Below are 13576 nucleotides of genomic sequence, written 5' to 3'. Positions count from 1 at the left end.
GTATGAAGCTTAACTGTTAGTACATAAAAAAAAAAAATCCTCAATAAACATAAATACGATAATTCTCTGAATAATCAGCATTCATTCAATTGTGCTTCCATGCAAATGTATACATCATGTTCTGATCTTTATTGGGGAATGTTATTTTGTATATAAAGTGTTTATGTGGTGAGTTTACACTTTTCATTGAACAGAGTTAGGATAACACAGGGTTAAACGGAAAGGTCAAATTAAATGCACATTATCTGGACAGAATGCTTGGGGAGATAGTGATGTGTCCCTGCTTAGGAGATGTATGTTAGCTTGGGGGGCTGCAAACTCTGCAGGGCTCCAACACACACTCGCTGCTATTCCAACCCTTCACATATTTCCACATAAACTTCCCTCCTGGCATTAAACTTTGTTAGGTATTGTGCTCAGCTTAGCACCCCAAACTGATGTTCCTCCCTCAGCTCACCTCTCCCCCTGCATGTCCTGTGAGCAGAATAGCTGTGCTCCTCCTCTGAGTGTTTCTCATCATATGACACTGAAGATAGAGGAGGGGGGATTCAGCAGGAGACACAGAGCGAATATGCAGGAGACTGGGGGCATGGATGAGGAGACAGAAAATCCGGAGGGGCCGGTGGGGAGGAGCGCATCATGAGAGGTCTGACTAAATACAATCCAATCTTAGCAGCAGGGACCTGATCTACCCCTCACCTAGCTGGGATTGACAGGTAGATCGAAGCGGAAGCTGTCATGGGGCCCCCTACTGGCAATACATGAATGGTCAGGTGTACGGCACTTACTATTGCGAGCTGTGTCGGCAGCTGCTGGTGTAGCACCTACCACACAGCTTGCATACTTCAAAGTCTTGCAGGACGTGGCTGCTAATGGGAACTGAGTTCCTGTTGTGGAAAAAGTACAGGAACTCCATTCCCATGCGTTCCCACAGAACTTGAGCCCTGGATGCAAGGAAGGAATGAGACAAGCAATCCTAAAACAGGTTCAAAACTGGTCTATCCTCAGTGCTATGGCCCAAATACCATTACCATCTCTGCCATTCTGCTACAGCACTAATGAGTGCCATAAAAGAACACACAATATTACACTAGAAATACTACGAAGCACAGCAAACATTCTTGAATCAGAAGAAATGCACCCTCCCTGAAACACATCTATAATGGATTGGTTATCTCTGCCAAAGAAGAAACAAAGTTGGACAGCACAATATCATTTCCAAAGCAGGAATGTTGTGACATCAGACTACTAGAATGGAAATCTTTAGAAACCAATAGAAGGAGAAAAAATGTATGTATGTGGGTTTTAAATAACCACATATTATACATAATGAACCAAATAAAAAATACTAGACTGGATCACAGCTCTAACCTGCCTAGTACAATAGACCATAGTTATGAGTTTGACTGCTTTAACCTTCTACTTATTATGTCCTAGCCACACTTCCACCTGTAGTATGGCAACACAACTGCAGATAGTGGGTATGTCAAACACGCATACCAGGATGACTGAGACTGGAAATCTCAATGAAACTTACAGTCACCCACAAATATTCATCAGATGTAAAACCCTTCCAGAGAATGGCAGATGGTCATACCAGAACATTCAGGTATGCAGAGTAATATATACATTAGTTCAACTATGAAAAGTACTTACTGATGTGTACAAGTACCCATCACTGTTCATTGCCAGGTATAATTTTGTTTGAACGCCTTGAATAGCCACCACTCGTAGGCCAACTGGTATGAGGTTAAACAAAGCTGAAAGAGCAAAAGATAAAAACAAAATAACTAAGCATATTTAGATCAGTTTACTCCACTTAGGTATCTTCAAACATTGCAACTAGCTTCATAATGGAGCCTCTTAAAAGCATCAAGTAGCGATAAGTGATCCACTATTTCATAGTGACTGTAATTTATTACTATATGTGATGCACATCTACTATTAATGTAAAATGCTGCTGCCAAATGAAATCAGCAGTAATAATCTAAAAGAGACCAGAGCTACATTAAATCATCATAATAATAAAAAAGATGTGTAATTATTTGTCTTCTGTCAAATAATTTATTGACACTCATTCCCAAGAGACGTTTATTCAAAGCATAACATTACTTACTTAAACCTGAAGACAAATCATTTTGATTTTGCAGCTAAAACTAAAGCTGTTGCTTATTTGCAAAGTTGTGCTGCCTGTTTTCTTTACAGTGAAATAAATCTCATGAAATATCTCCTGTACTTTAAGTAAATCTTTCAGTAATTTGGGTATAGATATTACATATGTGCTTTTTAAACAGCCTGAGTCTGTGTGTATCCACTTAGATGTAACCAAGCCTTTGATAGCAGGCACAAAGCAGTTTCGAGTGGTACAACTCAATGGAACTTCAATGCAGCTAAGGTGTTGAAGACTTAATTGCTGATTACTCTTACATGGCAACAAGAAATTGGAATTTCTGCAGTGTCCCAGCTCTGTTTCACAATATTGATCTCACCTCATATGTGACAGAATCATTTTATGGATTAGATCTTCTCAATTACATGCAAAATTTAAGATCCTTGCTGCCACAAGCTTCACAACTTTCCTCCTTCTCTTGTAGGCCCCCTGTTGTTATTGTTGGTTTTTCTTTCCTCTAAACTTACCTTTTCCAATTCTTTGGGCACATGAAGCATTGGGTCCTCTTTGCCTCTTCTTGGGCACCACATGTCACCACAAAGCAGGTCAACTCACCATACTGCTCTGCAGTGACATAAATTAAGTGTCATTACTGTATGTGACACTTCAAATAAAAACACAAGTAGGCTTCCTACCAGAGTAGACAGTGACACTAACCTGCACAATAAAACACTGAGTTTTACCATGCAGACAAGTGTGAAACGAACCTTATTGTCAGACCAACTATAACTGTCACACCATTGGTAACTATTTTTTACAGTATATATAATAAATATGCAGACATATGCGGTACTGATTCATATAACAAGTGCACCTTAAATGTAACGGAAAACAATTTGTTTTTGCTTTTCTTTTTTTTTCTTGCTTTTTAATGGTTACTTAGGATTAGGGAAGCTTCCTATAACTAACCCGGTCATTTTTGCACCAAAAAAATGTCTATTCATTAGCCTTATCATTTAAAACTTTCACAGTAAGGAAAAAAAACTGTGAAATAAAATAAAAAATGTCAATACCGATCAAATACACAAATATGAACGCTAAATAAAATGAACTACCTTTACTATACCCCTAAACCCCCCCCCCCCCCCCCCCTTTTAGAATAATTAAATGTCACTAAAATCACTCCACTCATCCGTAGTTATCAGGATGCAAAAATGGCATTGCTATTACCGGCTTTGGTTTTGATGGTGCAGGCTCAGGGCTTACAGCCTTACTTTTTTTTATTACTACTTTTAAGTCACTAACAGGGAACAAGGAAATGTACACTTCCCAAGATTCCTATTTCTTTCTTGGGTAGCTCAATCGGTTGGACTAAAAAGGCAGAGAAGACCTGATGACATCAACCCATCAAGATGCAAGTGGAAAGCCTATGCAACCTCTGGACAGGAAATGCTGTTATACTTCTCTTTAGAGGAATGTCATCACAACTATTACATATTTGAAGACAATCATAGGGCAATCATTAGAAACAATGTTGGGAATGCTTACTTTTAGACTTTAGGCTATTCTTAATCAGATGTGCTTATCTCATTCTCTTACTTAAAGATGAACACTAGATGAACCATTTGCTCATCTGTATGTAAAAAGAATATTCAAAATATGATACAGCAAGTAAAAATGTCAAACCGATAATTAAGTCAGGAAACCGTTCCAGGAATAACAGAAAACACGAACTCACAGAAAATATACTATTTACCTTTAAAGGGAGAGCTTATTTTTATAGTGTTCAATAAACACCAAATAATTAAACTCACCAATAAAAGAACAGTGCTGTAGTTTTATTGTTTGGAATACACAATGAATAAGTTACTATTCCCTGTGCAATATGAGTAAATGGCCCTGAGTTTTTATTTTTACACACTGCATATTGAGGGCAAATTGTGCCTGAAAAGTTAACGAAAGGAAGCTGAGAACAGGCTACTAAAATGAATTAAAAGTTAGTAAAATGATGTCAGTGCGAACTTGAAAGTTATCTGCTAATGATGTTCTACGCTGCATAATTACTTGGGTTAAACTCATTTAAGAGAGGTTAACTGAGAAGCAAAAGTCATTTTTAATATTTGAAAAAGCTGTAGCACTGCAAGGCACAGCCTCAGACTGTTAAAATAGACTAGTATCAATTTAAAGTGACAGTGGTATTTGTTTGGAGATTTTATATGTAACATCTCAGTTTATCATACTCTGAAATATATGAATGCATGCATACAGTTTCTGGTACCAGTAAGAATCCACTACAAGTATGAAGATGCTTTAGTGTAACAATAAAAATACGAGAAACATAAAAGTTTTAAAAACTACACTTCTTTACTATATACATAAAAAAATAGGTAAAGGTTTATTAAATGCAAACAACAATGCTGATTTTCAAGACAAAGTTAACTATAACAGGCAATAAGATGGCTAGTTACTATCGTAAAAGCCAGAAAATGCGCTATTCGGGCTACTGCACTTTGCGGTTTTGATTTTTGCCTTATCAAATAATTTAGCATGTGCTCACAATGCCTTGCACTTATATCATAAATGTCGTCCACTATCACTGCAGTGCCAGGAGCAGTACTGATGTGCACAATGTAGCACTTTGTACCAATCAGATTTCATCTTCTCCACTCCAGTTTAACCAAAAGAGGAAAAATGTGTTATTGGTTGCTATGGTATAATAAGCCTTTACCTCCTTTTGCACCCTGGTAAATATAGGTGAACAAACGGCAAAACTAGACAGTCTGGTATTATTAGTATTATTATACTCAGTTTCTATAATTCTAAGAAGGGCCTGTCTTTTTACAACTGTAACATACATATGGAATCGTTATTTAACATTTAGGTATGTGAATCCCACCATTCGATTCTTTCATAATACAATTTTATTGACATATTCAAGGAACAGCACAATATACAGTGGGGCCTTCAATACCTCTCTAATGAACACATATACACCTGAAACCTCTTGTAAAATACAAAAATAAGTCTTTATTTTATCAATTTTAAAAGCATTTATTCATTAAAAGCATATCTTTAAAAAAAAAAATGGTATCAGGTCTACCGCTTGTCTCCCCTTGGGAGACATAGGATTTATAGAATGAAGATATTCCCAGATTGTATAGTGTAGGTTGATGGGTTGCGCGGACAAAGCCGCTTCATTGGAACCTTGAATCTCTCATGCAAATATTACTGTTCACTCCAATGACAGAAAAAAATATGCGTATATTTCAATGTATGTAACATCAGAGAAAAGTGATATGTCCTGCTGTTCCTTGAATATGTTAATTTAGTGATGAGACCCTCCAAACACAATAGTAATGATCTAGCACTAAACACATAATATTTTTAATTACAATGTAATCAAGTAGTTTTAATGTCCCTCACTAATATCAATGGTATGGTCAGATGTAAGTTCAGTAGAAGGGTTATGTATTGCAGTGCAATGCAAAGTCCAATAAAAGAAAATGCTATTGAATAAGGTGATGCAAGTAGCAATAAGGATATGCAAAGTGCAGAAATAAAATGTTAGTGTATAGCTGTCAATTCATTTAGCGGTAATCTCACTCACACAGGCTAGTGCATGTTACATTATCTTACTGCTCTTTGCACTGCCTTATTAATTAAGCCTGGCCCTGCATATGTGTTTTTTACAACTCCACTTTTCTAAAAAGTTTGATTTGAAAAACCAGGACAAGAAAGTAATCAACTTTGAAAATATTTTGCCATGTTTGTATGGGCTCCTAGAAGGATACCAGAATGTATAAATGAAATTGGTTGCATCCCGTATGAGTCCCCTTACCCCCTGATCAATTCTTGATATGTAAGTACCTGACACTGCACATTCTACAATACCACTCTCTGCCAGCAGTTGGAGACAGAGATCCAATGCATAAGATTCACCATGATGATGAATGGGATACCCATCACCTTTCTGGCTGCAAGAACAGGGCTCCAAATGCTGGTATCAAAAAGAACCAAAAACACTGCGCTATTCGAATGTGTAACCAGTATACAAACAGCAGCTAACACAACATCTAGGTGTACAAATGTGACATAATAAATTTTTGTGAAAAACGTGTAGCGCTTATTTGTTTTTACCACATTACAATGTGACCAATGTAATCAATACATGTGTTAGACTGTGCACAAAACACATAAAAAAGAAATATATAAACACTCAATTACTGTATATGTAAAGCTAGAATGTCCAAGTAAATAAATATGAAAAAAAATGTGTCCACAAAAGTGGAAAAACAGCATGAAAACAGATGAAGAGTTCTCCAGATTTTCCAAGGTTACTGTGTGTGACACGATGAAGTGAAAAACAGTCCTACACCTTCTCCAAAGGATAATCACACAATCACCGCGTGAACCCTCCACCACATAAAATGGGGGCTTACCAGATTTAATGGATCCTACTCAAAATTATATTTGGAGGATCATATGTGCTTGTAGGTATACATAGGCTATTTTTGGAGTGTTGTCTTTTTCTGGAAGGCTTTCAAGTGTAGCTATTTTCTCTGCGGTATGTCTCCATCCACATAGATCATCATAGGTAGTGGGATAGATATAAAGGAAGAGAGCAGGGACCAAAATAGTGTAACTCCGTTTTTCGTTTCAAATAATTTAATTAATTAAGAGAAAATAGCTACACTTGAAAGCCTTCCAGAAAAAGACAACACTCCAAAAATAGCCTATGTATACCTACAAGCACATATGATCCTCCAAATATAATTTTGAGTAGGATCCATTAAATCTGGTAAGCCCCCATTTTATGTGGTGGAGGGTTCACGCGGTGATTGTGTGATTATCCTTTGGAGAAGGTGTAGGACTGTTTTTCACTTCATCGTGTCACACACAGTAACCTTGGAAAATCTGGAGAACTCTTCATCTGTTTTCATGCTGTTTTTCCACTTTTGTGGACACATTTTTTTTCATATTTATTTACTTGGACATTCTAGCTTTACATATACAGTAATTGAGTGTTTATATATTTCTTTTTTATGTGTTTTGTGCACAGTCTAACACATGTATTGATTACATTGGTCACATTGTAATGTGGTAAAAACAAATAAGCGCTACACGTTTTTCACAAAAATTTATTATGTCCAAATGCTGGTAGGCTGCAGGCAGGAACCAGAAGTAGAACCTGGTATTTAGATGGACAACATTTCTTGGGAGAAGGGGGTTGTGGGGGGGGGACAAAATGAGGGGCAACTAATTCAGGTATTATTTAAAGCATTTATGTCTTTAGAATGTGAAAATGCTGGCTCTATAAAAGGATGTATATCTAGAATAAGGGGTTCCTTTACAATAAGATACACGTATATTTTCAGTATGGCAGCCCTACATTTTTTTTAATCAAAAATACATTTACTAAAAGTACCCTTTTAGAGACCATTATGGCAACATTTTCTGCTCATTATTATAAATTAAATATAGACACAGAACATTCCATTTGTACACCGCTTCCTATAGAAATATTGTTAAACATTTCCTTGTGAGACTAGCAGACAGAGCCAGCAATAAAGATAAATACTATTTTCATAGCTGGTGGTTGTTCTACCACACCTTCTATAAAGGGTCAGTATCAGGCAACAAGTAAAACTGTTAAGTAGGGTACACATGCTTATGCAGTAAAAAACTACAACTGTGCTAAATATAGAAAGTTTGTCAATCTACCTTAATCAATAATCCATTTAATCAAGACTATAGAAAGCAGTTTACAGGGCCACGGAGAGTCTATTTCCTGGATCATGGGCTATGTAATTTACACTCTCTCTGCTTATTGTATCACCAATCACATTCGCAATCATAAATGTCTTTGTATTGACATTTTTCAGGCTTTCTACACGTGAAACACTGCAAAGAGCCAGTGGTGGGCGTGTTTGGGAATTCCTATACCACATCACAAGTAGAGGTTTTCTGATATTCTATATATATCGTGTGCGGTGGACTGGTGCAGCTTGGCAATGTCTGGATCAACAAAATATTGAGCGGATAGGCTAGGTTTCCCTGTTTGCATCTCAAAGTTTAATACCTTTAGTTTTGTAAGAGAGGTAGGGCACCAATACCTTTAAAGGATGAAATTTCAAATGATTTCCATATGTCTAGATTTAGGGCCATCTGCTTTTCTTATCCGTTATTAGTACTTAAAAATAATTCTTATCACCCACATGTTGGATAATGGAACTTTCCAGAGGACTAAGATAAGTATTGTGTGTGTAACTGTGAAACTATGCTTTTCCTGGGTTTAGTTTGTCACTGTGCAGAAATGTTAACCCATAGCTCTCAAATATTATGGTTGTATATAATAAGAGTGTAAAGAGCAATGGGGAACAACAAATTACAAGGAGCAATAGCAGATAATATACTTTTGGAATATATGAAGATCAGTGAAAGCAAAATTCAATTGATTGCTATCAGATTTGAATCTATTTAATGTGTACCCAACGGGATGCTCAGTGGTGTACAAGGACTATATTGTGTAGGAAGGGGTTAATAGGTGATCGGGTTGAACTAAAGTCAAGGCTGCTCTATTATTGGCAGGATGTGTGGGTGAATATATGTTCTTTGATGAAATGTGATACAATCTAGAGGACATCTCTGGATCTCCATGGAGATAACATTTGATTCTCCAAGCTGACAACAACAACCCCACTTAGCTAGTATTTGTAGTTTTAGCAATAAATGTCCAACACATACTTGTTGCTTTTGAAATTGCAGTCTAGATGCTGGTGTTGGCTCTACCGAACACCCCTGCGTCATTTCTGAGAACTGTCTCACTGCCCACCAGGGCAAAAGAACAATGTTGTTGGCGAGACTGAAAAAAGGTCAAGGACTACTTACTGTAACTGCTTTCCTCTTCCTTTGTTCCATCAATTGTGCCATCTGCCTGAAGCTGCAAGTGGAAGCCTTGCCTGCTGTACAGTTTAGTGACTATACCTTTGAGCTGAGGTTCTGTAAGGAAGCAGAAAATATGCACATATTAGATACATCTCCTAAACACGATAAAACAGCTTGTTGTCCTTTTCCATTTTGAATGAACACACTTCTGAATCAGGTCTGTTAAACCTACCATCCATTCACTGTGGGCATAATTTCTGACATTTAGTAGCTAAAAATTCAAAATGTTCATGTTTCTGAAAGACCGAATGACAAATGTTGTCCTTTATGCTTGATATGGTATTTAAACTATCTATTGTACCAAAGAAAATTTTTTCATAATTTGGACATGGTAATAAATGAACTGTGGTATAGTTTGTATAGTTTGTTTACACTTCCCTCAAGCAATACACATGACCTTAAAGTCTTCCTTTATGTAATGAATACTAGAAAAGCATGTACAAACCTAAAAGACTAAGACAAAGAAAATATGATAAAATTTGGTAGTGATCATACCCTGCCTTAAAATACTAGATTTGTCAGTAAAGTAGTGTTGTGCTTTCATTCGACATGTATATAAAAACCCACTAAAGTCTATTTTCTGCTATTAGTATATAAGTATGTAGCAATTTTCTAACAGTATTATATATGTTTTTATATTCTTTTTAATTTGCAAATACCTACTGGTATCTTAACAGTTTAGTTGTACTCAAAAACCTACTTGACATGGCAGCGCAAAGGGTAGTGGCTATGTGCGCAGCACAGTTATCCTGCACAACCATTGGATTTTGGTTTACTACAGTCATATTAATATTAGATTAAATTTAGTTGGTGGCTATAGAGTACTGTGCTTTGTACATTTCTCTTTGCCTTATTAAATAAGCCTAAACATGTCAACGTATTTGCTTGGGCAGAAAACAGAACATGTATAACATGACTGATAAATAAAATAAGCTTTCACAATAGCAAGAGGGAAATCCCATCTCCGCGTAACAAGCAGCTGCTAAGAGGAAAATTGTGCATCTGAAATAATATGTTTACTGTAAAAGGGATTGCCTGGTGAACACTCTCGCAGAAATTATAACAGGTATTAGCAGTCTCAGCCAGACATTCTCTACGTTGAATTGCCAGTGTGATAACACAAGTACTCTAACAATATTACAATTACCTCTAGGATTCTCATAAAAATGATTGTAAATTTACCCATGCTTTGTTACCCTTTCTATGTAAAAAAGAAACAACTGTATAAAATAAAATGGTAAATGGTACATATTCGTGTTTTAGTCTAGCTGCACTGGATTAGCTAAAACAGCAAATTATACCTTAAGGTTCCATTGTTAATTCATACAAATATCTTATTGCCTCCCAGGGCACCTAATATAATACAGCAATAGTACCAATGCCATAAAGAACAGTTTATGTTATCCCTCCTTGATTAATAAAGGTGATTAAATGGTTTATGTCAAATGCAGATAATTTGTGTTACCATTCCAATTATTCAATTAAGCTGATTACTATTTTGATTATAATTATGCCAAAAAAGGTGCCAACTGGAATCAACTATTCCTTTCTAAAATATCCCACTAACCCCCAATCAGCAACACGACACTGTTTCCTCTGCATTAACTTATTACGACATTGTGCAAGCATTTTCTAATGGTAGATCTCTGTTAAATCAAACAGGTAATGACTTAAACACATTACAATAGAGCGCTATCACTGACAGATATATCCTATGCAATATATGATGCATGACTGATGGATGTGGAAAGACCATGCTAAACTGTAAGAAGCTCTCAAACCTGGTCGTCGTCGTCTCCTCTTTTTAGAACCAAACAGTTTGACCCGAGAGAAGACATTGAGTTTATTTTTTTCACAGTTTCCTTTGCCTTTGCTGGGGCTGCTAACACATTTACAAGCATTGGATTTTTCCCTTTCCCGAGCTTGTCTCTTCTGTCTAATCAAGGAGCTGGCAATCGCGGCAGCCATGGCTAATGTTTACCAACAAAAAAAAAAATTGTCTTTTCGAATGAAAGATCAAGCGATACACAACCGGATAGGGCGACAATCCTTTTTTTATTTCTCAGAGACAAAAAAGTTGACCCTTACATTACTATGATCACTACTGATGAGCCATCTAAATACTGTCACATAATTTGGATCTTCTGCTGAGTATATACTTTAACTGTCTTCTTTCCTTTACAAATAACTTTGTAAAACCCTGAGACCTCTTTACACCATCAGCCTCGGTTTCAGATTTTGCTGTGTTTCTCCCTTCTTTGTCCAATGGAGATAATTGTGCAGAGTTTTAAAACATAAATATTGACCAACATTGCAGTATGGGCTTGACCTCGATGAAACAATGGTCTGTTCTTTCCAGTTCCATTCTGGCATCATGGACACAGCTCACGTCTGGTTTCCCTTGCTGAAGCATCATAGTTTCCATAGACACACTAGTTACATTGGAAAGGAAAAAAAAAAAAAAACCTTTCCGTATTCCAAGATAGCTGGTGTGTTCAATGCAGCAGCCGCAGCAGTCTCAGTCTTCATGCACTGAAGCCACTTGTAACTGTGTATGTGTGTGAGCGAGAGAGAGGGAGAGAGCGAGAGATGCAGATGGTCTGTTCCCCTCCTTTTTTTTCAATGAAATACAGAATAGCTCTGACCAGTCTCCTATTGTGTGTCATCTGCTAACATCTGGTTACTTTTAGAGTACAACAAAAGCATTTGCAGCTGAGTTGCTCCATTTGTTAGCTAGAGTCATGTATGAATTAACATTGCAGGCTTTCCTATCTATGCAGAGGTTTGACATGGCAGGTCAGGATGAGCTGTGTGATGATGAAGGGAACTTGCTCTCAAGAGCCACCTCCCGAAGAGAGAAAGGTAGCCTGAATTAATTGATGAAGGACTCTTCCATTGCTGGGGCAAATTAAAGAAACAAGACAATTAACCAGGTTTGGGGAAGAGATAATCTATTATTGGTTTTCCTGAAAGCGGCGGATTGGCTGTCAGGAATTTTATCCTGATTGGTTGGTTCTGTTTTTCCTGCCTAGCTCTTCTTCAAAAGATAAGATTTAACTTAGTACAGCAATTCCTTCTAGGTTGATCAGTCTGAGGGTGAGCATACATTTAACAATATGTTTTCTGTAAAAATCCCTGTTTTAGAATAAATCAAATATTCCTTATAGAAACATGAGTGAATTGAGAACGGTATGTCAAGTGTAAGTCAGTGTACAAACAAAGAAGACTTTCATCAATCAGATGCAAAAGAACAATTTGCGTGATATACCAGGAGCTTAAGGTTATAATAAACTTTAATTCACCTGAGTTATGCTGTATATATGATCTTTCTAACAAAACGTAGTGGTATGAACTAGTCTAATAATGAGAACAGAACATTTTTACATGAAAAAAAAAAAAAAATAATATCACTGAAAAATATTTAGTGTAAATACATTCATAAAAAAATAAAATCACCAGTCCTTCCTATAGCAACAACTACTTCAGGCAGCACAGTGGTGTAGTGGTTAGCACTCTCACCTAGCAGTAGGAAGGGTCACTGGTTCAAATCCCAACCACAACACTACCCGCCTGGAGTTTGCATGTTCTCCCTGTGCCTGTGTGGGTTTCCTCCCACAATCCAAAGACATGCAGGTAGGTAAATTGGCCCTAGTATATGAATGGGGACCTTGGATTGTGCGCTCCTTGAGGGTAGGGACCGATGTGAGTGTGCAGTGTATAGGGACAATTGTAGACACTCGCTCAGGATGTACTGGTGTCTTTATTCAACCTTACTAACTATGAAACAACCAGGTTCTGTCTTTTATTTATTTTGCCAAAATGATCCAGGGAAAATGATTGGTGCTAAGAGTAACACAGACACTCAAAAACGACACAAAGACAAATCATCGGTTGTGCTTGTCATTGTGAAGGTACACCCTTTTTCATCAAAAAAGTTTCCAGTCCTGGTGGAATCATGCAAAATAAATGAAACCCAAGTTCTCCCACCTCCTAATTTGAATGGACCTGGTGTCCTTTTCAGCCACTAGATGGTATTGTGAATAAAATATATGAGTAACAGCGCCAACACAGTTTTTTGTTTTTACAAGGATGTTCTGAGCATAAGCATGTCCCTATCTGTGGGTTGTTGCTAAGATGTTAAATCACTGCAAAATTGCTTTAAAGCTTGTTTACAAAGCAGTGTTCATTTACTAATCTGTGCATTAAAACTGCATCAAAAGAATAAAACAATCACATCATTTTTGTACTCTACTGATAATATGGACAAAGCTATTATGTTATTTCTCTTTAGTGATATTATTATAATAGCAAGACATGTTGAAGCTGCTTAGATGATTTACCAAGTGACTGTGAAACTGAAGTGATTTCCCTACTGAAGTCCAGACAGCCACATCCTTCTAATGGCACATAGATGTAAACCATTTTGAAAAGCAAACCGATTTGATCTGTTGCAAGTTACAAACATCAAGAACAATCTTGATCCTTTTAAAGAAGAGGCCTTCTGGTGATGAAAAAGGGGAA

The 13576-nt window shown here is 36.9% G+C and overlaps 1 protein-coding gene across 7 annotated transcripts in view; it reads right to left on the bottom strand.

Annotated features, from left to right (window-relative positions):
- The window catches only part of FGF13 (fibroblast growth factor 13), a 563100-nt gene that overhangs the window by 116890 nt on the left and 432634 nt on the right, over positions 1-13576 (bottom strand). For 6 of the 7 annotated variants that reach the window (XM_077490404.1, XM_077490408.1, XM_077490402.1 and 3 more), the window contains 2 exons: positions 8999-9109; positions 1657-1760 (listed from right to left, as the gene is read on the bottom strand). In XM_077490404.1, coding sequence (XP_077346530.1) covers positions 1657-1760; positions 8999-9109 — 215 coding nt within the window. Of the gene's footprint in view, positions 1-1656; positions 1761-8998; positions 9110-10836; positions 11885-13576 lie in introns of those variants that run through there. The other variant, XM_077490405.1, reaches the window with a different exon arrangement.

Source organism: Lithobates pipiens, unplaced genomic scaffold, assembly GCF_037356315.1.
Source record: "Lithobates pipiens isolate NorthernLeopardFrog02 unplaced genomic scaffold, aLitPip1_a1.2 Scaffold_1, whole genome shotgun sequence".
Taxonomy (NCBI): Eukaryota; Metazoa; Chordata; class Amphibia; order Anura; family Ranidae; genus Lithobates; species Lithobates pipiens.
This window is presented reverse-complemented; position numbering and strand designations above follow the sequence as displayed.